The sequence below is a fragment of the Hermetia illucens genome, chromosome 4 (genome assembly GCF_905115235.1).
Source record: "Hermetia illucens chromosome 4, iHerIll2.2.curated.20191125, whole genome shotgun sequence".
NCBI lineage: Eukaryota > Metazoa > Arthropoda > Insecta > Diptera > Stratiomyidae > Hermetia > Hermetia illucens.
In genome coordinates, this window is record NC_051852.1 from 71714341 (window position 1) to 71739743 (window position 25403).

At 40.4% G+C, this 25403-nt stretch overlaps 1 protein-coding gene across 2 annotated transcripts in view; it reads left to right on the plus strand.

Annotated features, from left to right (window-relative positions):
* Positions 1 to 203: 203 nt before the first annotated feature.
* Positions 204 to 25403, plus strand: part of LOC119655109 (ATP-sensitive inward rectifier potassium channel 15) — a 108396-nt gene continuing 83196 nt past the window's right edge. The window contains exon 1 of one of the 2 annotated variants that reach the window (XR_005249878.1): positions 204 to 549. Coding sequence is in view for 1 of the 2 variants with exons in the window: in XM_038060831.1 (XP_037916759.1) it covers positions 407 to 549 (143 nt within the window). In the remaining variant the exon portion in view is untranslated. The remainder of the gene's footprint in view (positions 550 to 25403) is intronic. The other variant, XM_038060831.1, reaches the window with a different exon arrangement.

A 25403-nucleotide genomic window follows, 5' to 3' on the forward strand; every position in this document is an offset into this window, starting at 1 on the left:
CATGCCACCACTCATTTCCTACTCTCAATAATGGATCAAGTAAACATGATACCATGTACCTATATATATATAAAGTTCTCATCCGTGCCAGTCTGAATAGTTCAAGAATATTTGCTTACGGTTGATGATTTAATTGCAATTTAAGTGAATTACACGCATTCATGGCAGGCTCCACTGAGAAACGCGGGAGTACGCTAACAATCTGGCTTATCAGCGGCCAAATGTGGATCTTTTCAATCAGTTTAGCTCATACTGTTATTCCAGGCGGGTCGTTGTGATTCTATTAAGAACAATAGGTCCGAGCGAAGTGTATGAATCCTCCACATATTCAGTCGAGTATTGTTAAGTGTTTGACGCTCCAAAGTAAAATCTTTCCTCGTTATAAGCACATCCGTTTAATTGCAAAATGAAGCGTTCTATATCAATGCCCGTGAAACCTCGATACATCGAAGATCTACCCCCTCTTGAACGATCAGAGGAACGAGAGGAGCTTTTCCACAACGAGAACTTCTGCAGCAAACGCACGTTACCGTCGAACGGAGGATGCTAGTGAGTGGAAAAACATATTTTCGCTGCACCCACATTGCTACCATTAGTGAGAATTTAGTCTGTCTCTTGAAGCTCCACCATTCCCTAGGACCGGAGTCTTGCCCTTCACAAGCCCTTGAATTCAATAGTGCAAAGTGCAAGAGAGCTTGCGGTATTTTCCAAAGAACGGTCTATAAATTTTGGTTCTATCCCCCCTCCCCCCTATAAATTTCAGAAGTTTTCGTTCCTTTTAATATCGGTTACAGGAGTTCGAAATTAGAAAATGAAAATAAAATTTGTGGTAATAACTATATCAAACCTAGGCTACCAAATATTAGTCGATCCAAAGTTTTTCTAATTAATCATAATTTACTTTAGAAACACCACTCACTCTGAATTACCACATAATCATAATTGCTTATGGCGCCACAACCAAACACCGACTCTGGTCTCCAGTAACTTCTTGTTGCCGTTTTGGTACAAATATGCTCCCCATTGACTGAATTTCATCCTTCCGTTTTTTGGTAGCTCATTACATATGGTGAGGAGCTAGTTAGAGAGAGAGTTTCTCTGAATTCTGATTTCATCTCTAAATTAATAAATTCGTTGACATTTTAAATACTGTGGTATCCTAAGGTCAAGTTCTTCAGTTTCCTTGTTTGGGCCAAAACCCTCGTGACTTCCTTGTTAAATGGGGAGTCAACCATCCTATCGACTGATATTCTACGCACGACGTGCTTCAAAACTACCTAACTTGAAAAGAGTGAGAGTAAATTCATCTACTTGTAATAAATCATGTTGTGCAAAATGTATGCTATTGGAAATTATCCCTTTGGTTGCAGATGAACAATCTTTCCAGTAGTAAGAATAATAACAAGTGAAACATGAAAAGTTGTGTAATCTTCGTAATAAAGACAATTACGGGATAATCAAATAATTAATATGAGCTGTTTATTGCCTACTACGAAGACACCTCTATTAAAATTGGCATCTACTCGTAGCGACCGTTCAGATTTGGTTGCACCAAGAAGATTATACACAGGGGTAGCAACTTCAGCGGCAAAGGGGCAGGTTGATGTCGCCTAGATGGTTTTCTTGTGTGTGTTTCTTCTTCGTATCCTAGCAGGAAACGAATGCATCCGAAAGTTTGATCTTGGATGCATCGACTTATCTCCTCCTCACTTCCCAGGAAAGCAAACATGGATCTGTTGGCAAGAATGTTGGGCGTGTTTGCTTCCACCAAACTTCCCGCAGAAGAATTTTGAAGCATCCTTCACTCAGTAATTTCATTGAGTTCCATTACCATTAATCCGAAATGAATCTTTAAGTAAATTCTGGCGTTGGAACCCGCTGGGATATGGAAATCCATAAACAGCTGTACAATGTCTATTGTTACGACAGATGCTGCCATATTCTTGCAGCAACTCGCAGCGATGTGCTTGTAACCACGTGGTCACACGCCAGTGCGCTGCATCAGATACACGGCACTAACGCCAGTTCCTACGCGGAAATCCCGTAGCGGTCAAACGTGTTCCAGATTTTTCCGTCTTCATAAAATTTAAAAGGATGTGCTGGAAGTTGAATCTCCTGTATATATATAGTCTTCTTGGTCCGCACCTAACTGCAGCACTTGGGAAATGCCGGTCGACCAGCGCTCAAAAATCGCTTCGCTAATCAGTACTAGTAGGATCTTCGGCACTTCGATTCCTCACATGCCGTTCTACAAAATCGACGTGTCTTTTACGTAAGGGACCATACATTGCACATAAAATTTATACAGTTAATTTAAATAACTAAAAAAACCTGAAAAGGAAAAACGAAAATGTCGCCATGGACCGCGCCGTTCATATAAATTCACTTTATGTGATGATGGCGTCATACATGCTTGGAATGCAATAAATTTCCGTGAAGTGCAAAACTTTCACTTTCAATAACTTTATTTAATTGCGTTCAAACTTGAGAATTATGTTCTATATTAACGCCTATACTGATGTCAAATTTTGCACCCCTAACTTAATGAACTTAATGGAGGTTTTCAAGTAAATTTCTAAAATAAACAATATATTATTATTAACTTTATTTGTGCAGATATCGGAACGGGATGTATTTTGAGCCCTCACTCTCCTATGTTTCACCCAATATCAGAAATAAGATCAGTTTTGAAAAGTACGAATCGAGCTCTGATAATCTGCATTGCCATATTCCCTGAAAAAATGTACCCCTCCTCCCTTCACACCCCCCCTCAAACTTAACACAAAATGTCGCCACTATATGTAAAGAGATTGACAGACCACACTTTCCCACCAAATTACGTGACAAACGGTTCAGCCGTTTTTGAGTAAATCGGCTGTCACATAAAGTTTTGTTTCACACAAAGCCTTAAAAAGTGAATAAAAGGAAACGAATTGCATTTTGCTAACCTGGATGACATACTCGACCGAGGAAACTGCAACTCCTGCTGACACCTCTCTACCTTCAGATGAAAATAAGGAACGACTTTCGAGGGTTGGCCAATTCCTTGGAATCCTACAGTCTAAGAGTTGAAAGATGCTCATTCTTTATGTTAAAAGGAAGAAGAGAGATTTCAAGTTAAAAAGGCTTTTATTTATAGTGCAGTGCCATCAAATTAAGAACACGAAATATTTATATATTTCCTGTGAAATAAAATTAATTAAGCTTCATAAAGGATAAAAAGGTAATGAATTTATTAAAATGGACAATTTTTAACAAAATATATTTCTTTTTATCTTTTAACTTCTAATTATATTTTGTCCATCCCCCTTTGTTTCAAATTAGGCTTTCAAATTTGCGCGCCATACTCTGAACACAAAATCCAATGCATTTCGACATAAGTGAGTTGCCTAGGCACACTTTGCGAATATTTTCTGTTAAAACTTTCCTCGTAGGGTTTTGCCTTTCATAAACCTTTTGTTTTAAAACACTTCAACCATTTTCAATTGCCTGGATACCAGGGGACTTGGGAAAGGAAGAGCGGCGATTTTTGGACTGGACAAAAACCTCTTGACAGATTTCACCGCATGGCAGGTAGCATTGCTCCACTCGTCTCGAAATTTGTTTTGACTTTCTTAAAAGTTGCGATTCTCCAACAGTTTTCCAACCACAATGCGGTTTATTCTTAGCGTGATTTTGCATTTGCCCTTACAGTTCGATCGTAGACTTGGTTCCTTGGTCTTTTCTCTATGGATATTTTTAGCATATGTAGGAACTATGCTCTTACTTAGCTCTTTTAATCGGGCAATTTCTCGGTAATTATTCCGTTTCCCACGAATGATAGCAAGAATGGTTCCTTTTTGGCTGCTGGAATATCAACTTTTTTGCCCAAACTGTCAATTCGACAATTTTAATTCAACTTGAAGAAAATGCACATTTTTTAAGCCGCTTACCTTTAAAGGTGTTGAAATCTATTGATTTAATAATTGATCTTAATTATGTTATGATAGTCAATGCGCAAGCAATTCGAAGCCCAATTCATGTAACTTTGCCATCTTGTTCATTGATTTGTGACATGGTGCATTGATGAAACAGCACTTTCTTTTTCTTCAAAAGGGGTCGTTTTTCCACGATTTCATCTTTCAAAGGCTCCACTAACGCCATGTAATAGTCGCTGTTGATGCTTTTCCCTTCTCAAGATAGTCCATGAATATTATACCATATCATACCAAAATACTGATGCCATAGCCTTGCCAGCCGACTGTTGCGTCTTCGCATCATTCAAGTCGGTTCACCATGTGCTATCCACGCAGATGACGATCGTTTTGATTCTGGTATGAGATAATGGAGCCGTGTTTTTTGCATTATCACATATCGACGCATAAATTCGGGTTTTTTTATGGAGGAAGAGCTTCAAACACTGCGATTGTGAGCTCACGCGGCACCCACTTCGAACAGAGCTTTCGCATACCCAATCATTCATGCCCGATCTGACCAACACGTTCCTTTGATATGTATTGAGCATCAACTATCTCGATCAACTTCACTTTGCCGTTATCCAAAATTATTTTGTGGACTTTTTTGATGATTTCGTCGGTAACAGCCTTGGGTCGTCCTCTGCGTGCATCATCCTCGGTGCCCATTTTGCCATTTAAACATAACAAACGACTTCTCAATGGTTGATTTAATTAGTGCAAAGTCCGAAAGTTCCTAGCCTACATAACGACGAAATCTATGAGCGATATCATGGCCGTCAAGTTGTTCCATAAATAAAATCCAGCTCAATATGTTACGGTGGGCTGGTCACTTAACCCGTATGGATAAGAATGATCCAGCCCGGAAAGTCTATAAGGGCAATATCTATGGTAGGAAAAGAAGACGAGGCAAACCCTGCCTAAGATGGAGCGATAGCGTAGGTCAGGACGCCAGACAGCTTTTAGGGATATCGAATTGGTGGACCTCGGCGCAAAACCGGGATGTCTGGAGTTCCTTATTAAGGCAGCCCTAGACCGGATACCGGTTTTTGCGCCGTTGATGATGATGTTGAAAGTCCGAATAATGTCTTCCAAGCCAAGCCTTGGCTTCAGCAGTATTTTTTTCGCCTAAAAACAAGGCTTTATTAATACACGAGATTCCTTTTTATCCATTTTCTTCAAACTAACAAAAGTTGCTTCACCCAAAATGTTCTATTCGACAAACTAATTGTCTGACAGTTGCTAAGTTTGTATACATACTTTTGAAGGTTAGGATTAACTAAATCATATGGATTTAATACTACTAGCGCCAATTGTGTGTTAGCCTACGAACTTTTCAGCCCAACTGGTACAAACTACACCACCCAACAATGCTCTATTACGTTTCTATTCAGCAGCACTTTTCAGCATAAAGCAAAACATAATGGTACTTTTTCTAGTGTCCGTAGGGAGTACAGAAGTGGACAAATAATAAGCTGATGTGTATAAAAAAATATGGACATTATTAAATTACATATATACAGTAAATTTCATAGTTGCATTGAAATCAGCGGTGTTCATAATTCATTGGCACTGCACTGTATGTGAATTCAATACAGACTAGATAACCGTAACAGTGATTGAGTCGGTTGAACATCAGCCTCTCGATCTCGTTGACCCGGATTCGAACCCCGGTTGTCATGGGTGTGTGTGTTCGTCTGTGTTCTATGCCGCTATTTGCACAGTATATTTGCGATAATAACGAAATGAAGGCATATGTTTCTTTGAAATCAAAATGGGAAAAAATAGCAATAAAAAACAAGTTCGAAAAAAAAGCTTTGCACTTCAGTTATGTTTTACTTATTTCTTATGTAAGAATATTTGGGTACTTTCCTGCTCCATTTTTATGTAGTTCATGACGCACATGTGTTTAACATCTCAAACTTTTTCCTCTAGGGTGATATTGACATTTTATGCCTTAGGTTGCGGTAAATTCCTAATAAACTTTACAGTATCATGCTCCATATTATGACCTATATTACTGAAAAATTTATCATCCAATGGTCAACTCGTAGCGATCCCCGCCTTGGGCGGAATAATTGAGGTGACGTAGCCAGTTTCGGAAATGTGGCGGGGTCCTTGGAGTGCTTCGATCCCTCACTTGTTATTTTTACAAAAATCAACGTGTCTATTCCGATGCGTGAGTTCGCACCAGTTCTGAAAATAATGGAACAAGGGCATCCGCGTACAATAGTAGTAAGAGGGACGTCCTTCCAATAGGTTCTGTGCGTTAGAACGAGGTAGTACGATAAAGCTTATAAGCGTTCGTACTATCTCGCAAGCTCCTTCTCTTTCGCACTGTGAGCTTCGAGTTTGTACCTTAGGCGAGAGGTGTACCTTTGGGTGGGGCTTTTGGGGGTATTAAGCTATTTTTGTGGTGTTTTCTGTTTTTGTTTTCTGGGATAAGTTCTTTTGGTGCGTGTCTTGAATGTTACCAAGTTATGTTTTGGTGCGTTTCTGGGATGTGGAGCTTTAATGTGCGTCTCTTTCAAGTGCTGTTGGAGGGTGTTAAGCTGTATTTGGTGCTTTTATGGGGTTATTAACTAGTTTGGCTTGTATCTGAGATAGCGATGTTTTCAGAGTGCTTTTTGGGGAATGTCAAGTTGTTTTGAATGTCTTTATAGGGAGGTATCGGTCTAAGCTGTTCTGGTGTATTTTTCTGGGTATCGGTGTTTGTGGCGAGTGTGCTGGTTGAAGTGGGGTTTGGGGACTACGGCGAGAGGCTGTGGTGCGGGCTTTAGATAGTAGGCTTCGCTGGGGGCTTGAAGCGCTTGGCTTGGCCAATGCAGATTTTGCGGTTATCATTGCTGACCTAGGTATGGGCTTCAGTTCAAATGAAAAAGTTCGTTGATAAAGTTCAAATATTTATTTTACATACTTATTGTAGGTGTACATCATTCAATATTCTTTAGAATTAACAAGATGTGTACAGTTATATTTATATTTTTCTCGATATAGTTATGCTGGTTAATATCAAATTATGACTATACAAATTTATATCACAATATAACATAAAAATTTCATATACAAATTATGAAATTCATTACAAATCAGGCTATGATATTATTTAAAATGCTTACCCTGTAAAACTGTTTCATAATATGATGCGCCATTTTGAATATTACGTTAAATTACAGTGCATAAGCCGAATAATTATTATTTTGAACAAACTTTATTTTAAAATAATTGTGTCTCTGTACATCCACGAAATACCGTTTATGTATGGCGTTCAGTTCATCGATCTGCTTCTGGTTACGAATCTTTTCGAAAAAGCTAAGGGAAATATATTTTTTACCCATCTCTAAACTGGAGATTGGGGGTAATGTTTCGCTGACATTGTTCAGGATTTCGATGGTATTCTACTGAAACAACAAATAATAAACTATTATAAAATATTTTTTTTAACAAAATCAAGAAAACTATACTAGCCACCCAAACATGAAGTTGACGCTCGGTTCTCTTGCGAAGAGGAGGAAACAAGTCGGGAAACCGGAAGCTGGGCGCTTCAGGGATGAAAGGTTTGGTTTGCTTCTTCTGTGAGTATATTTGATTGTAGACTATCCCATTTGTATGTAGTCCGTTATGTATATGCATTTAGCGTGTCAGAATTAGTACTTCGCGTTGTAAATTTACACGATAAAGACAACTTTGAGCTACTGTAACTTTGTTACTAATAGTATGATTTTTATCAAACTTGGGGATAATATGCTACATATTATATTTTATACTACTACGAACTTTCATAACGCGGTTACGGTTTGATGTTGTTGGTTGGTTGGTTTTTGGTGCAGACATTGCCACCATATACTTTGTCTTGTCTTCATTGATATCCAGCCCAAGATTTCGCGCCTTGATCTGGATGAAGATAGTTTGTACGTCTCAAGTGGTTCTTCCCATGATGTCGATATCGTCAGCATAGGCCAGTAGTTGGGTGGACTTCAAGAGGATCGTACCCCTCACATTTACCTCAACATCACGGATCACTTTTTCCAGGGCCAGGTTAAGGAGGACGCATGATAGGGCATCCTCTTGTCGTAGACCGTTGTTGATGTCGAATGGTCTTGAGAGTGATTCTGCTGCTTTTATCTGTAATCAGTCTTATCAGTTTCGTCGGGATACCGAATTCTCTTATGGCCGTGTACAGTTTTACCTTGGCTATGCTATCATTGGCGGCTTTAAAGTCGATGAATAGATGGCGCAACTGGTCCATATTCCAATAGGTTTTCCATCGCTTGCCGCAGAGAGAAAATCTGATTTGCCTGGAGTGAAGCCTCTTTGGTATGGACCAATGATATTCTGAACGTATGGGGCTATTCGACCTAGCAAGATAGCGGAGAATATCTTATAGATGGTACTCAGCAACGTGGTACCCTTTAATTGCTGCACTGCGTGATATCTCCCTATTTATATATGAGACAGATAATGCCCCGTAGCCAATCGTCAGGCGTTAATTCGCTGTCCCACACCCTTGAGTATCAGTTAATGAACCGCTTGGTGTAATTGGTCGCCTCCATATTTACCCAATTCAACTGTAATTCCATTGGCTCCTGGCGACTTATGATTTTTAGGTCTATATCTTCTATACTTGGTGGTGGCAGCATTTGTCCATCGTCTTCAGTTGGCGGGACCTTCAACTCGCCGACGTTCTGGTTGTTCAGTAGTTCATTAAAGTACTCAACCCGTCGCTCCAATATGCCCATTCTGTGGGAAATCAGATTTCTCTCTTTGGCTCGGCAGGATGAGCATCGAGGTGTATAAGTATGGTACGGTTGCTCCCCGTACTTTTCCATTTCACAAACCAGTTGGTTTTCCCAGGCTTCTTTTTTCCGTCTGTGAAATCACTTGTCCGCTCGACGGAGTTGGTGATAAATCTCTGCGCGTGCCCGCTTCCTTTGAGAATGCAACATTACTTGGTATGCGGCATTCTTCCGTTCCGTTACTAGATTACATTCATCGTCAAACAAGCCGTTCCGACTCTTCTTGCGGCTGGAGCCAAGTATGTTTGTGACCGTATTTATGATAACGTTTTTCAGGTGATTGTGAAGATCATTTCAAATTCCCAAGAATGATTTTGATATCATACCTGGGACAGGCTTCGAGGGTTCGTTCTACTGCCTCGTAGAAGGTATCCTTCTCCGACTCTGCCGTCTCCTCTGTAGGGGCGTGAAGGTTCATGGTGCTTACATTAAATTTGCCTCGGAAGTGCAGAGTGCATAGCTTTTCGCCTATATTTTTAAAGCCGATAAGAGTAGATTTCATTTTTTTGGCTAACTAAGAAACCTACTCCGAGCACATGGTTTACTGGATGGCTGCTATAATATATGGTGTAGCGGCTCTTCTTCAGGAAATCGGTCCCTGTCCAACGCATTTCTTTCAACGCTGTTATAGCAGTCCTATATTGGGACAGGGTATCGGCTAGCTGCTTGGCAGCTCAACCTCTGTGCAGAAGCGTACATTCCATGAGAAACTGCGCAAATCGCTATTCCGTTGTCGTTGCCGGGTTCGTCATTGTATTATCAGTCCAGTCCGAGGCTCCTGTTGCGCCTTCGTAAGAAGTTGTTTTCCGTGTAGGGTTGTTAGCTCTACCCAACTCCCAACAATGTGCCCCGTTTTTAGGAATTAAAAAAGTGCTCCCAGCGGTCACCGCGTGGAGGTGGAGATAGGGGTTGGTAGCAGAGCTGTTGGTGTTGGTTCAGCACACGTTTCCCAGATTTTATACTCTATCGTGGGCAGCAATCCGCGTTTCGCCCAGGGACCTATACTACTCTTTGACCATCAAAAAAATCGCTTACAGCCAAGGTTGTTTAAAATAAAACCTTATTAAAATCGGTTCACTGTCTGTCTGTCTGTCACACGCATTTTTCTCGGAGGCGGTTGTAACGGTTGACAACACATTTGGTGGAAAGGTGGGAACTGTAGACGCTTCCGCATACAGTGAGTTACATAATTCTACATCGAATTTAAGGAGGGTTCCCATACATGCAAAAGGGGGTGTACATTTTTTTCATCGATTATAGTCATCTGGGGTATCAAATGAAAAGTCTGGGTTAGTAATTTTCAATGCCGGTCCTAGTTTTGACGTTCGTTGGAAAGGTGGGGAGTGCGCGGGTTTAAAGTGATCATTTCTTCAACGGATCCATTCTCAGAAACTACTCAACCGAAAAATGTAGACTCCGAAAAACTCTACATACCGATATCTGTTGAAATAAAGTTAGTAATGGAATATTAACTATAATTTGTAGTAATAGCTATAATAAAGAGCATGGTCCCGTCAAGTTTGTTGGATGTCGCACTATTGATAACAAAGTTAAAATAGGTCAAATTGCCGTTTCGGTACAAATTCAAGACTTTGAATATTAATATCAGGTGAAAATGGTTCTTCCCACATAATATATACATATAATATATATATTCATAAAAGAAATACACAAAACCTTTCATACCTCAAGCGTCCAGCTTCCGGTTTCTCGGGTTTAGTAAGAAATATACCTGCAATTATTGCCATAATTTCACCAACTACGGATTTCATAAATGTGCAATGAAGTGTACATACTGTTATTCCTATCCCTCTTGCCAATTTATTTCTACATTGAAAGATTGCTTAAAGCGTAATTGATCGTTTAGAGGAGAACACTGTTATCTACAGCATATTCAGAATAAAATTCCTAAAGATAGTGCTTGTGACTCCTTACAGATCTGTAAGATATGTAACAAATTCTTGAACTTTGTTATTTGAGATAAAAGAGAGCATACATGTAATGAGTACTATTGCCAAACATGTTATAAAGTAGTTCCGCAAGAACATCTACGCTAAATTCAACCATACCGGGGGAAAGGTAAGTGACGTTTTTTAAGATTTTCTGTAAACACAAAACCTTATTAAAATCGGTTTACTATCTGTTTGTCTGTCTGTCTGTCCGTCACACGCATTTTTCTCGGAGACGGTTACAGCGATTGGCACCAAATTTGGTAGAAAGGTGGGAACTGTGAGCGATCACACATACAGCGAGTTACATCCTTTTACGTTGAATTAAAGGGAGGTCCCCATACATGCAAAAGGGGGGTGTAAAATTTTTTTTCATCAAATATAGTCATGTAAGGTATCAAATTAAAGGTCTCGGTTAGCACTTTTCAAAGCTGTCTTTTGACATTTTTTGGAAGGGTGGAGAGTGCGGGTGGTTGAAAGTGATCATTTCTTTAAGGGGGCCATTCTCAGAAACTACCCAGCCGAAAAATCTGAAAACATCAGGAGGCTGCCACTACATGGTGCCTGGGCTCCGAAATATTTTCCATACGAATATCTGTTCAAATAAAGTTAATAATAGTATATTACCATAATTTTTTGTAATTGGTTGAAAACCCCCCTTAATGTAGAACGTGATCTTACCAAGTTTGGTGCAAATCGTACTATTACTAACAAAGTTATAATACGTCAAAGTTTGTTGCTTCTTTGAAAATTGAAGACTACGAATGTCAATATCACCCGAAAGTGAATATTCTCACATAATATATGCATATATTGCGTGCTACGTGCTAAGAAATACACAAAACCTTTCGTACCTGAAGCGTCCAGCTTCCAGTTTCCCGACTTCTTAATTATTTTTTTCAACTGCGAAACGACACAAGATACTATTTACACATTTACATATGGTAAATTTAATAACCGTCCAACAAGTATGTTTTTCATGTTATAATGATTCTGGCAAGTGATTATGTCAATTGCGGTAGAAGAGAGCATATTTTACAGTACAATGAAGACATCGACGTCGTGCAGCAATTTATCGATTATATGTTTATGACGAGATCTTATGTGACACATATTGTTTGTATTGCGCATAATTTTCAAGACTTCCATGGATACTTTCTAATATCAGAAATTTTAAAGAGAAAATGTAACGAATGGCATTAAAATAATGAAACTTACTTGTAAAAATGTTGGTTTTATTGATTCTTTAAATTTTCTGCCATTTTCTTCATCCAAATTTTCTGATGATTTCAAAATCATAATGAAGGTTACTATCCATATTTTTTTGATACAAGGGAAAATTTTAATTATATTTGGAAATACCCGACAGCAAAAGTGTATGAATGAAGGAAAAAGAGATAGAAATTTTTAGAATGTACACTTCAAATTGTACAAAATTGTTTGATAATAAAAATGAAATGGATGCTTAACTTTTATGAAAAGACTTCTGGAAATAACTTCTGTTAGTCCTTTCACAGAATTCTTAACAACAACATCAGCCTGCATGCTAGAATTTCGAAAAAATTTCTTAAAAGCTCAATTCCTGGCTATCATGCCAAAAAATAAATATTTGAAATGAAAACAGTTTTCATTTGTTCACTGGAATGGCTACATTTCAAAGGCATGAATACTGCAGTTGAAATTTAATCCGCACTAAATACAGGTGTAGTGAAATTAGAGAAAGGCGGACGCTTCGTCGATCGGTTTCACCCAAAAACAAACACTGTCTACGAACTTTTTGGTTGTTTTTACAATGGATGTCCAGAATGTTGTTAATTCAATTCGTCAGATATCACTAAGGGTAGTGAGTGCGGCACGTTAAATCAGAGATACGAAAGCACCATGAGAAATATTTCGGCTATTAGGAAGAATGGTTATAATTTGGGGTACAGTTGGGAATGTGATTTCAAAGACTTTTTAAAAAAGAACCTTGCAGTAGACAAGAAGACATTTGTGCGCCCGCGACGCCGTTTATTGCGAAAGAACGAAAGTATTTAGGACTAATGCAAAAACTGGTGGTGAAAATGAAGTAATTCGTTATTTAGATTTTACAAGCCTGTATCCATACCTCCTGATAATCTCTTCTTACCCGCTTTACCTTACAAATATGACAATAACTTTGTAGCAAATAACATCTCTAAATGTATATAGGAAGAATGTGAAAAACAACCTACTGGCACATGGGTGATTCTTGAAGTATCTTTGTTAGTTAGCAAGGTTATAAAATACTTAAGGTTTTTGAAGTGTGGAAATATGGTTACATAATATTTGAGCTAAAAACGAAAAATGACGGGTTATTCACCGAGTATGTAAACACCTTTTTCAAAATCAAGCAAGAAGCTAGGGGTGTGGGGTAGAGAATGTTAAACAGAAGTAGATAAAGAGGATTTCTTGAAAAAATTTGAAGAGCACGAAAGTATTAAATTGAATATAGACAATATAAAAAAAAATATTGGAAAGCGAGCGGCGACAAACTGATTTTAAATTGATTTTGGGATAAGCTTGCCCAAATTGCGATGCTGACAGTTTAATATTTACTGAAAATAAAAAGACACCTTCCGCTTTTAAAATATCAGATTATTTAGGCGAAGTGGAATCCTTCGGTCCCAGTGCACTCAGTTCGGAATTTGTATCCACTGGTCGTAAAACACATAGTTTTAAAGTTCAAATTCTTAACGATGGTCAATATATAACAAAATGTAAGGGCGTCACTATTAATTTTCAAACATCCAAAATTATAAAGTTTAAACATTTAAGGGGGTCATCCCGTGTGAAGACCGTTTTTTTCGCTTTCTTTAAAAATTTTTTGTGTAGAACGGAATAAAGATACAAATACGAATTTTTCATCATATATTTATTAATATCTTAGGTATGCGATGGCATAGTTCATTGTTGAAATACAAAGCAATTTATACACCCATCTTCAAAAAAGGTGTTTTTCCGCTGCCGCGCTAGAGGGCGCTGCGATCATCTTAAAGAAAAAAGGTAAACGACATTTTAACATGCAGACTTAACTACAGTCCGCAAACTCGGATTATTGAAAAATGTTAAAAGCTAAATTTTTGGTGCCGCGTTAAACTTTTTTTTGGTGTATTATGGTGTTTTTTGAAGGCTTCTGCAATGAATAAAAAAAAAACTACTAAATGAATCGGAATTATCCTAGTTTGCGGACTATATCTAGATGAAATTGATGCCAAAAAAAATCGATTCCGCGGATTCGACACACGGGATCTCCCTCCCTCTTTGACGATGCGAGAAGCTAATGAAGTAAATGGCGCGATTACCACGTATCAGAATAAAACTAAGCGAAAACGGGTAGGAATTGCTATAACAGAACCGCAAAAAAAAAACTCTGGCATTTACTTTTAATAAAAGAGTTCTCGTGGAAAATCATTTATCCTATCCATGCGGCTTTAAGAGAATTAAGTTAGAAGAATGGAAAGAGAAAAATATTAAATATAAATAGCGATGTTTCTTTTATTTTTCAGGATTCTCATCGCAAATTCGGAAAAGATAGTACAATACGTTATGGAATCTAACAAAAATTCGGTTGTTGTTGATGTCCAGTTTATAGTTGGTAACAATAAGCGAATGTTTGTAAAAGAGCTAGTTATATTGAACATTGACTCTATTAACCCAGTTTTGTCTCTTTTCAAACTTCCACTACCGGAGGAAGAACTTAACTCAGAAAGTGCATGGCAAACGAATTATATAATAATTATAAATTCATGAATGGATTAACGTGGTCGGACGGCGTGATTGATTATAATCATTTACCTGAAATTTTATCAAACCTAAAAGGTTCCATAATATATGTAAAAGGAGAAGAGAAAGCGAAAGTTTTGAAAAAATACCTTAAAGATATTGAAATTATTCAGGCAGACATCCCTAAACTTGGTCTTTTAAAAAAGTATAAAAGAAATTGTATGATACATGGAGAAACGTTAGATGTTATTTAGAAATTACTGTGAATATGTATCTGTATCTGTTGAAAAATAAAATCATTGAATAAAACAGAAAATATTGCCTTTTATTTCTTTATAAACACAAAGTATTAAATAGTACATTAGCGCTGCAAAATATTGGAATTTCAGAACAAGTCGGGAAACCGGAAGCTGGGCGCTTTAGGTATGAACGATTTTGATTGCTTCGTCTGTGAGTATATTTGAGAGTAAAACTATCCCATTTGTACGTAGCCCCTCATGTATATACATTTAGCATGCCTGACTACCAACTTTGGTGTGATATTGATATTTAGTTGCAGTAAATTTACACGGTAAAGTCAATTTTGAACTACTATAACTTTGTCGCTAATAGTATGATTTTGATCTAACTTGGAGATGATATGCTTCATATTATACTACTACCAACTTTTATAACTCTGGGATGCACTTAAGGGGGGTTCACTCAATTCCCGGATGGTTCAAGTGGGCTGTCGTCATAGCGGAAGGTCGCGGTTCAAATCTCACTGGTGGCAGAGTGATTTGTAATCGCGACTGGATGTCGGATACCAGTCGACTCAGCTGTGAATGAATACCTGATTCAAATCAGGGTAATAATCTCGGGCGAGCGCAATGCTGACCACATTGCCTCCTACAGTGTGTTGTAGTGTACCGCTACGGTCTTGAATGAAGTGCTCTAACACACTTCAAGACCCTGATCCAATATGGATTGTTGCGCCCACGATTATTATTATTACTCAATTTCCCCAAAAATATGGTAATGCACTATTATTAACTTAATTTGAATGGATATCGATATGGAGAGTATTTTAAGGCCTGGGTACCATATAGAGGCAGCTTCATGATTTTTTTCGGATTTTTCGGTTGGGTAGTTTCTGAGCATGGGTCTATTAAAGAAATCATTGCTTTCCGCTCTCCCACTACCCGCCTTTCCAACAAATGTTAAAACTAAGACCGAAAAGTACTAATCGAGACCTTTTATTTGATACTCCACATGACTATATTCGGTGAAAAAAATGTTTACACTCTCCTTTTACATGTATGGGGACCCCCTCTAAATCTCAACGTAGAAGGATGTCACTCACAGCATGTCTGGGCACAGTTCACAGTTCCCACCTTCGTGTCAATCGGTATAGCCGTTTCTGAGAAAAGTGTGGGTGACTAACTAACTATTCTAGTTAAGAAAGAATAAAGCAACGCGGTGTAATCAATTGAATCATCTTTATTGCTTATCTCTTTGAGTTGCTTTTGCGTCCAGTTAAGTGAACCATGAAAGCCATCAAAGTCCAGTACAATTCTCAAGGCTATGGGATCAGCTTTGGTTATTTCTGGTAAATTTTGGTCTTAATTCGACCTGATCGTTCTACATTCTTCACATATTGGATATGAATATGACTAGCAATTGGTTTCGATTCAGAGTCTTGACATTTTAGAATAAACTTAGAAATCACAGCTTAAATAAGTTTATTGATATAAAGTTATGGAATAATTAGCGAGACTCTCTCAAAGTTATGGAATAATTAGCGAGATTCTCTCAAGGTAAAATTTTCATCTTTTCAATAATTCGTTTAGTTTGACTGAAAAGTCATTGTCAAACTTCAAACTTCAATTAATTTTCACATTGCATTTCCAAGCCTACACCGCCACGGAGAATACCGGTGGTGGCATCTGACAGTCGAATTAACAACATTCGAAATAAATTTCGAATGTTGTTAACCCTACCGCGCCACTTCACTACGCCCCCAGATGAAGCCTTTAGTTTCAGCGACTGAACCCGGAACTGCGTTTGCCATTATTCGGCGAAGCGAACGCGACGTTGATTTGGGGCGCACACGGGCTTCAGCTTGGATAAGGAGACAGCCTTTTTGTGTCCTCGGATCTTGAGCTGGAATGAATGCTCTCCCCGCTCGAGAACACGGTACGTGCCTCCGTATGGAGGCTGCAGCGGCTTCCAGACAGCATCCGTCCTGACCAGGGCCTTGGGAGCGCAGGCAGGTACGGATGTGCGTCGAATGGGAGATGTAGTTTTAAGGCGATGATGATTATCTTTCAGCAGGCGCAGCAATCCCGAGTCTGTGAGACCCGATCTCTTGTCTAAGACCGGATCACTTGGGAGCGTTGGGTTCTCCCAGTATACCAGCTCCGCGGGGCTGGCAGCAAATTCCTCTCGGCGGGTTGTTCGGAGGCCAAGTAGGACAAGAGCCACGACTAGAGTTCAACGTCCGCTGCCAACGTTCTAGCATGCGGGTGGTATACCGTAGTTCACTGGCGTTTGAATACCAGGAGTTTGCCTAATTCCGAGAAAAGGGTGGACTCAAATTGCATTTCCTGGTCAGTGATGATCACTGCAGGGACGCCAAAGGGCCTAACACGTCGAAGTGTAAGGTGTGAAACCGCTTGGTAGTGCGGGGAAATGAGCCCACTTTTTTTCTTACTTGCTTGGTGACCTTGCACTTTTCGCATGCGATGCACTCTCTGGCCCAGAAGTTGACATCCTTATTCATGGAGGGCCAGAAATATTTCTCAGTGACTAACCGATTTGACGTTCAGATGCCTAGATGCGCTACATCGTGAACCGCGTGGAACACTTCCTTGCGAAAGGTTGGTGGCACGTATGGCCGGGGTGCCTTTTCCAAATATTCGCAGCAAAGTGAGAGGTTCGGGCCGAAGGTGAGCAACTCCCGAAATTTATATTTGGATTTGAGGCTCTGAAGTACTGCGACATTTTCCTGTGCCTTGGTGATAACCGAGAAGTCGAGTGCGGCGGGGATGTTATCCTCGGAGACACGCAACAAAGCATCGGCAACTACGTTGTCCTTGCCGAACACGTGCTGTACGTGGACGTGAACTGGCTATAAAGCTCAGGTGTCGAAGCTGATGAGGGGACCCTTTATCGGGCTGTTGTTTCAAAGCATATGTGAGAGGCTTATGGTCCGTGAACACTGTGAACGGGAGAAGTGGAAGTGTTTAAGGGGGTCATCCCGTGTAAAGGCCTTTTTGGGCGTTCTTTAGAAAGTTTTTGTTGAATAACTGGATAAAGATACAAATACGAATTTTTCACCATAGATTTATTAATATCTTGAGCGAGCCCAATAATTTTTTCAGCCTAATCGCATAGTTGGTTATTGAAATACAGGGCAATTTATACACCCATCTTCAAAAAAGGTGTTTTTCTGCTGTCACGCTAGAGGGCGCTGCGATCATCTTAAAGAAAAAAAGTAAACGGCATTTTAACGTACAGGCTTAACTACAGTCCGCAAACTAGGATTATCAGAGGATATTAAAAGCTAAACTTTTGGGGCCTTCTTAAACTTTTTTTTTGTGAATTTTGGTGTTTCTTACAGCTTCTTCAATGAATAAAAAAAACTACTGACTGAATCGCAATTATCCTATTTGCGGACCGGTGAAATATGTTCTGAATAAATCCTGAAAATTTCAGAGAATTTCGTAGAATAGATTTTGGGCTATGGTGGCAGCCGATTTTCAACATGCAGTTTCGAGAAAAACGCATTTAAAAAGTAAAATGGGATTTTTAGCTATAAAACTTTAAATTACCATTAATCTGCTGTACCTAATCCATAAACCTTAGATTTCTTGAAGAAGCACATGCACGGCCTTGGCTTCAATTTTTGTCCTTTTAGCGAAATCATTCGAACGTCATTCGGATTGATAAATACGAGCTTTATTACGGCGATCGACATAAATCTAGCATGTGATCTAGATACAATTGATGCCAGAAAAAAATTCGATTCCGCGCATCCGACACATGGGATGACCCCCTTAATGCTTAAGTACGCGGCGAGCAGTTCTCGATCGTAGGTGCTGTAGCGTTGAGCGGGGTTTAACTGTCTGGAGAAGAAGCTTAACGACTACCAGACTTGATTCACCTTGTGGTGAAGAGCAGCACCTATTGCGATGTCAAAGGCATCAACAAAAACGGCTTGGGGGGCATCTTGTCGAGGAACTGCCAAGAGTGTAGCATTAGCCGATGGGCCTGCTGCGTCTTCATTGTCAATCGACATCACAAAAGCTAGGCAACGACGCGAGTGTTGTCGAAGGCGCGGCTGTACCGAGTTCTAAAAGGTCCTACTCTGACTACGGTAGACCGCACCCACAAATGCCTCGTTCGACAGAGGAAGAGACACCACCGACGCAACCCAAAGCGGACGCCTGATGCGCAGACCAAAACGAAAACTCGTCAAAAGAGCGGAAATCCAAAGATTATCAATGTCGTCTCTTGCGGCGGATTTATGTTGATTATTAAGATTGGTTTTATTTTTAAAATATGTTAACAATTCTAACAAGTTCTTTTATTCCTCGGGTGATTTTGGGGATTGACGAAGAGAAACCATTTGCCAACGTCGTCGACAGCGGCCCAACTAAATTTCCAATCGACACCACTGATTGCTGCGGATAAGATCGTTATTGTTTTTGCTTCTGTGACCGCGAATGCGATACTGTGGTGGCTGTTGAGATGAAGTCAGTTGTGGCCTTATTTGAGTTTGAGGCAGCGGTTACCAAATAATCCTTCGTTGTCTAGGTCACAGTTAGATACTAGACAGCTACCTCACTCCCCCTTGCCCCTCAAGGGGGGAAATCAGTGCGAGTACACACGATTTCAAATTGTTTTGCCCTTGAGCATGAGCGAGATGTACCGAAAACCCGATCAGCTGTGTTTGACATACCGCCCGGACTTGCCAATGTATTGTTGAAATTGGCAAGTTTTTGCTTATGCATGAGTGAATACGTGAAACAATTTTTGCTATATGGGTGAGCACGCCGTAGTACCAGAATAGCAAAAGCTCACCGATCTCTCTCTTACCAATACGATTTGACGAAGATTATGCCTTTTCCTTGTTTAGCGTCTCTGATGTGTACAGATAAGCTTCTGCAAGCACATTTGCAAGTGGGGTTATTTTTGTAAGGGTACTGCCTATAGTAGATCTACTGTGGTCTAGGTTGCTGCGAATGTTGAAAGGTGGTCGCGCTCGTTGGACTTCTGATACGCCGGCTCTCCGAGGGGACCTGGATACGTGGTAAATGATGGGTTCGCTTCCGCGAGTCAGAATTGCATCAACTTTTTGTTTCGGGGTCACCACTTTGGTCTTAATTCGACCTGAATGTCGTGCTTGATGCTTCAGGTATGAAAGGTTTTATGTACCATATTTCTTATATAAAGACATTCGAGTGTGCATTTGCCCCATTAGTGCCTTCCACGTAATATATGTATATATTGTGTGAGGATGTCAAGGACGGCAGGGAAACTCGGGGGCCGCGCTTCCATGAAAATCTGAAGCCAGAGAATCAATGGTCGAGGATCTGATCCGTCTTCGATCCTTCCTTTGGATCAGGGCACTCCGGCTCGGAGTTTTACGGCTCCCCGCCTGCGATCAAGCAGCAAGTGTTCCTAAGGCTCAATTTCCTTTCCAGAGAGAGAGAGAGTTTCCCGCCCTATCCTTGGTAGAATACCACAAGGGCTTATCGTTTGTTATGTTTGTCGTGGGGACTTAATGTCTCGTAGGTCTCTCTTAATGTTTCGTAAGTCTCTGGAAATACGGGCCTTTGCGGCTATATGCTGAAAGGGATTCCCGAATGAGCTTCTGTGGAGTGTCTTTCCCTACCTTCATGTTAAACGACTATCTCTTCGTTTCAAATTCTGATCATTCTTTATTCTTCACATGGATGAAGTGGCGGGTGAGATGGGTCCTTGACGGATTTCGGAGGTACTCGGCTACATTCTGCGCCTTTCCGTCCTCAAGGCTTCATCCTCACTTTGTTTTCTAATTCTAGACGAGGAAGATTGAATTCTCACGATCCCTTTTGTTTGTTTTACTATCTAATTCTCTGCGACGGGGAGCAACTCGATTGTTAAAATAGTTATCGTTCCAATGCTTGTAGTTCTTCTAAATAAAACTAGGTAGCTTTCTCCTACTACAATATATTTTAATATTTAGTAAATACGTATTTCGAGAGCTACTTACTCTCTTCCTCAGCCTTTTTGGCAGTTCGATCGTTTATTTTTTTTCTGGACGTGATAATTATTTCTTCTATTTTATATACAATTGAGTTAATATGTCGAATAACGGACGCGACTCTGAACCTAGTGCCGAGCAGCGAGCGGCAACCCATAATCAAAGAACACGCATGCAACAGCGCTGAACTTCAGCCACACTCGAAGTCTTCGTCTATCCGCCGACAGAAGTCATCCGGCGGGGAACTTGTGGAACGACGGCCCAGTTTAGAGGACTATATCATGTGACGCCGGAATCGCGGTCGGTGTTGTACCTGAAAGCCAGGTTGATGTCGAGGGTAAGTTTGTTTGTTAAGGAGGTGTTGGATGAGGAACATCTCTCTTCCAGGCTTAAGAACCCTCCGAGGATGGGTCGACCCCCAGCTCCTGTGTCACTCTCGTCGCCATTCGCCAGCTAGTTCGTCGGGCCGTGCTCGAAGAACGATGTCCCCGGACAAAATTTATGATATTCGGAACTCTTGGGGTCTTGCTGATCGACAAATTCCTTTTCAGGGTCAAATCCTTTCGATTCTACAAGGGACCTTCTCGCTATTATTGGAATATTCCCATATATTATTAACCGGAGAAGCAGTAGATTGGTATTGGGAGTTTCGGCAAGGCAACTCAGACGCTCAGTGTTCGGATCTGGGGTGCAGAGCCGGACTCAAAAAGACCGAGAACCTTTAGCGGAGTTTTATAAAGACATCTGTCGGTTGGTGTCCGGGCTCCATCAACTGCCTAAGGAGGCTGAATTGGTGGAAACCCTGCGTGGTAGTTTGAGACCCGAGTTAATGCGGAGTTTTTCCCTATCCAGATAATCACTATTCGTGATCTACCAGCTTGGGAAGAGAAAATTGCGAATCAGACCGACAGGTCGTGTGTGAATTGGTCAAGGTGGGCGGTCCAAAATGCCACTTGTCGGAAATGGACTTTCGGAACGCAGAGGACAGCAAGTCAGTCTCGCAGTTGTTAGAATAGCGGAGATCTGGGACACTAGTGGCAAGAGTGCGAAACAAAATTACGTCGGTTCTGTTTCGACTGTGGGGCGCCAGACATAATGAAGCCACAGTGCCCCCGCTGCGCGCTCCCGAAAAGACTTCAGGGTCTAGAGAAGGGGCCCGCAAAATTCAATTGCCATCACAAACGGCCCGATCCCCGTTTCGCCTCTTATATGGAACCAGTCCGACAATCTCGAATTGACCTACCCAGATCCATTATTTTGAGAAATCCGATGCTTTCGGTTCTGAGGCCGTTGTACTGCAACTATACCAAGCGACCAGAGAACGGATCTTCGTAGTAGCAGAAATGGCGTCGAAAAAAAAATTAAGCGCCCAACCTTTCACTTACGTCAATACAAATAATAATAATAATAATCGTTGGGGCAACAATCCATATTGGATCAGCGCCTTGAGGTGTGTTCGAGCACTTCATTCAAGACCGTAATGGTACACTACAATACACTGTAGGAGGCAATATGATCAGCATTGCGCTCGCCCGAGATTATTACCCTGGTTTCACTCAGGTGCTCAGTCACAGCTGAGTCGACTGGTGTCCGACGTCAAATCACGATACAAATCTCACTGGGGTACGATAGCCTTGTGCTCTAACCACTCAGCTATCCGGACATCAACACATTAATATTGGCGGCGAATAATGTGCAACCGTCATCTCTACTGCTCTGCCGTTCTCATAAGTCGGCCCAGCAATGATATTCACCCGTATGCGGAGGTCATACTTTTGGATGAACGTGTTTCAACTTGCGATCCTGAGCCCGTGAATTTCAGGTCAAAGATATCCTATATAAGCGGCACTTCAACTTAAACGGTGCAATGCCAAACTGGATCGGAAGTTGGTGAAAGTGGAGGTCATCGGTAGAGTCAAAATACTAGTTGGAGGACATGGATGTTCATAATCTGGGTGTCGCTCACGCGAAGGACCTCAAACGCGGACGGTGATAGGAAGGCGAGATTTTTAATGGGATCAGCTTCAGTAGTGGCGATAAATTCGAAAGAAAAGAGTGACCAACCAAAACCACAAGAGGGTTCCTAGCGACGAAAACAGCATTAGCTGCAGCAGTAGTTAACGCATCTAAAGTGGTCATGGTCGAAGCAACATCAACAACACAAGGCGAGGAAATTGTTGCGAAGCATTCGATTGCTTACGAACCGAAAAGAAGTTCCCAAAAGAATTAGCGGCACGTGAAGCATACATCGAGTAGGTAAGGACGCCGTCTCGGGTGGACAGCCTCGTGGAGGCAGCGTTTCGCTGCCGGAATTGAACCCAGGTGAGCTTCTTTTTTTCTCTCGTTGAAGTTTCTGACGGAATCGCTCGGCACCTTACTAGAATGCTTGCAAAGTTATTGAATCGCATCGGCAAACACCTGAAACTGTGCATATTTAGAATGTCCCATTCGTCCGGTAGTTTTTTTGTGCCCAGGAGTTAGTGCGAACTACTGGTGAAGAACGATTTCGGTCCTTGTGGGGAAATGAATGCAAGTAAAATGTATCGGGAGTAGTGAACTTCAGAATTCCCGAACTGTGTATAATTGAATACCGAACTCCGAAATTATAAGAAACCAATGAATGGGATTTTTTTTTTATTCTACGAACTATATATTTTTCTTTGATGCTCACTTTTATTGATTTTGTAAAAAGGAAATGTACCATGTTTAGACGGTTTTTGTCTAATAAATATTCGATATGATGACCGAAAATATGAACGAAGCCAAATTCCACTCGTTAGGTATGGAATTAAGGGAAGATACCTGTTGTGTGATCACCAGAGCTCTGGGAGACAATTTTATTTCTTTTTATTTTTTTTTATTATTATTTTTTTTTCTTTTCTTTTTTTTGAAATGGTGTGTTTTATTTTCTTACTAAGTGCATTTATTTATTAATCTTCTTTTCTTTTCTAATGAATGTGCATGATTATTCATTTGATTTATTTTTTTTCTTTGCATGAATATGAAAATGGTTATAAAGTAATTTTCTTGCAATTTGAGAACTTCCTTCTTTTCTTCTCCTCCTTAACCCCACAAAACTCAATTAACTAGGGATATTTTCCAAAAATTGACCTGATAATGTCGATGAAGCGAGGGAACCTCAGGGGCCGCGCCTCATGAAAATGTGAGTCTAGGGAATCAATGGTCGATGATGTGATCCGTCCTGGATCCTTCCTTTCGATCGCGGCACTCGGGTCCGAAGTTTTACGACTCCACGCGTGCAGTCGAGCCGTTTTTAAGGTTTTGTGTAAAACAAAACCTTATTCAAGTCGATTCAATGTTTGTCTATCTGTTTTTCTGTCACACGCACTTTTCTCCGAAACGGCTAAACCGATCCGAACGAAATTTGGTGACAGATGGGAACTATGGAATCCCACAGCGAGCGACATGAGTTTAAAGGGCGGCCCATACATGCAAACGAGGGGTTCAAAAATTGTTTTCAATCGGATATAGTCATGTGGTGTATCAAATGAAAGTACTTTACGAAACTGATATTATTTGTGACGTGAATTGTAAAGTGCGCAAATAAGGAGTCAAAATGTATACACTTAAAGTGAGACAGGGCTCATTTTCGAAAACTACCTAACTGAAAAATCCGAAAAAGATCAGGGTGGTGCGCTTGGATGAAATCTAGGCGTCAAAATATGCTCCATTTTGACATCTGCTGAAATAAACTTCCTAATAGTATATTACCAAGTTGAAATTGCTGTCCATGTTTTTTTTTACAGTTGATATATAAGTTAAGAAAAGAACTAGGTGTTTTTCCTTATCCTGTAAATATTTTTATTTCCCCCCGCATACAATTGTTTCGGCGACCACGTGCCTCCTTCCTCAGTGCTAGTACCAAATTTTGCAGCAGCATAGATGAATATCTTGCATACAAATGCCAAATTTCATGGAAATCCGGCTATTAGTGTCAAAGTTATAGTTACCTCAAATTCGAGACAATCGCCAGACTTTTTTTAATTTTGTCAGAGCATGCAAATTCAGTTCTGACCTAACTTTCAAGTTAGACACCGAATCGGTAATAATCTAGCAGGAAGTGAAGCGCGGACATTCCTGACAATTACTTCCAACTCTTGTGTGCGAGCGTCGTGGAAGTCCATCAATTTCGCAGTGCAGCGAAAACAAAATTCTTTTGTGACGTGGCATGTGAGGGGTAAAATTTGTTTAGTGACAGCGTGGAAGACTATGAAGGCTAGCAGAAGACAACACCGCCGCCATCAGCAGAAGAATCACACTGAAATGACAGTGTCCCTTGTAGATCCGCAGTTCTTATGAACAAACAGCTAAAATTATAATAATTGCTCGCTGTGCGGCTGCTCAATTTAGACGAAAATTACTTTACAGGTGCAAAGCGAATTGGAACCGGTATGCGCGCAAAATATCACGGGTTTTATTCCGGTTTCATGATAATTTCTCCGGGAAAAGTGCTGTTTGATTTCCCGGTCGTATTCAGTGTCAACAAATCGTATCCCATCTTGTACACGGTGTTCCTGTATTAACAGGTTCTGATAAACTGCCGATTAACATTCTTGAGAAAATGGTCCGAGAGATTGAAGCTGGAGATGAAATTTTGGAGGGTTGAGCGGTTCAGTACCAAAGCCACAACAGGTCTCCTAGTACAGTGTAATACTGAAGAAGGGACTCAGTCGATATTCAGTTAAAGCAACGCAGAAAACTGTGCAACATA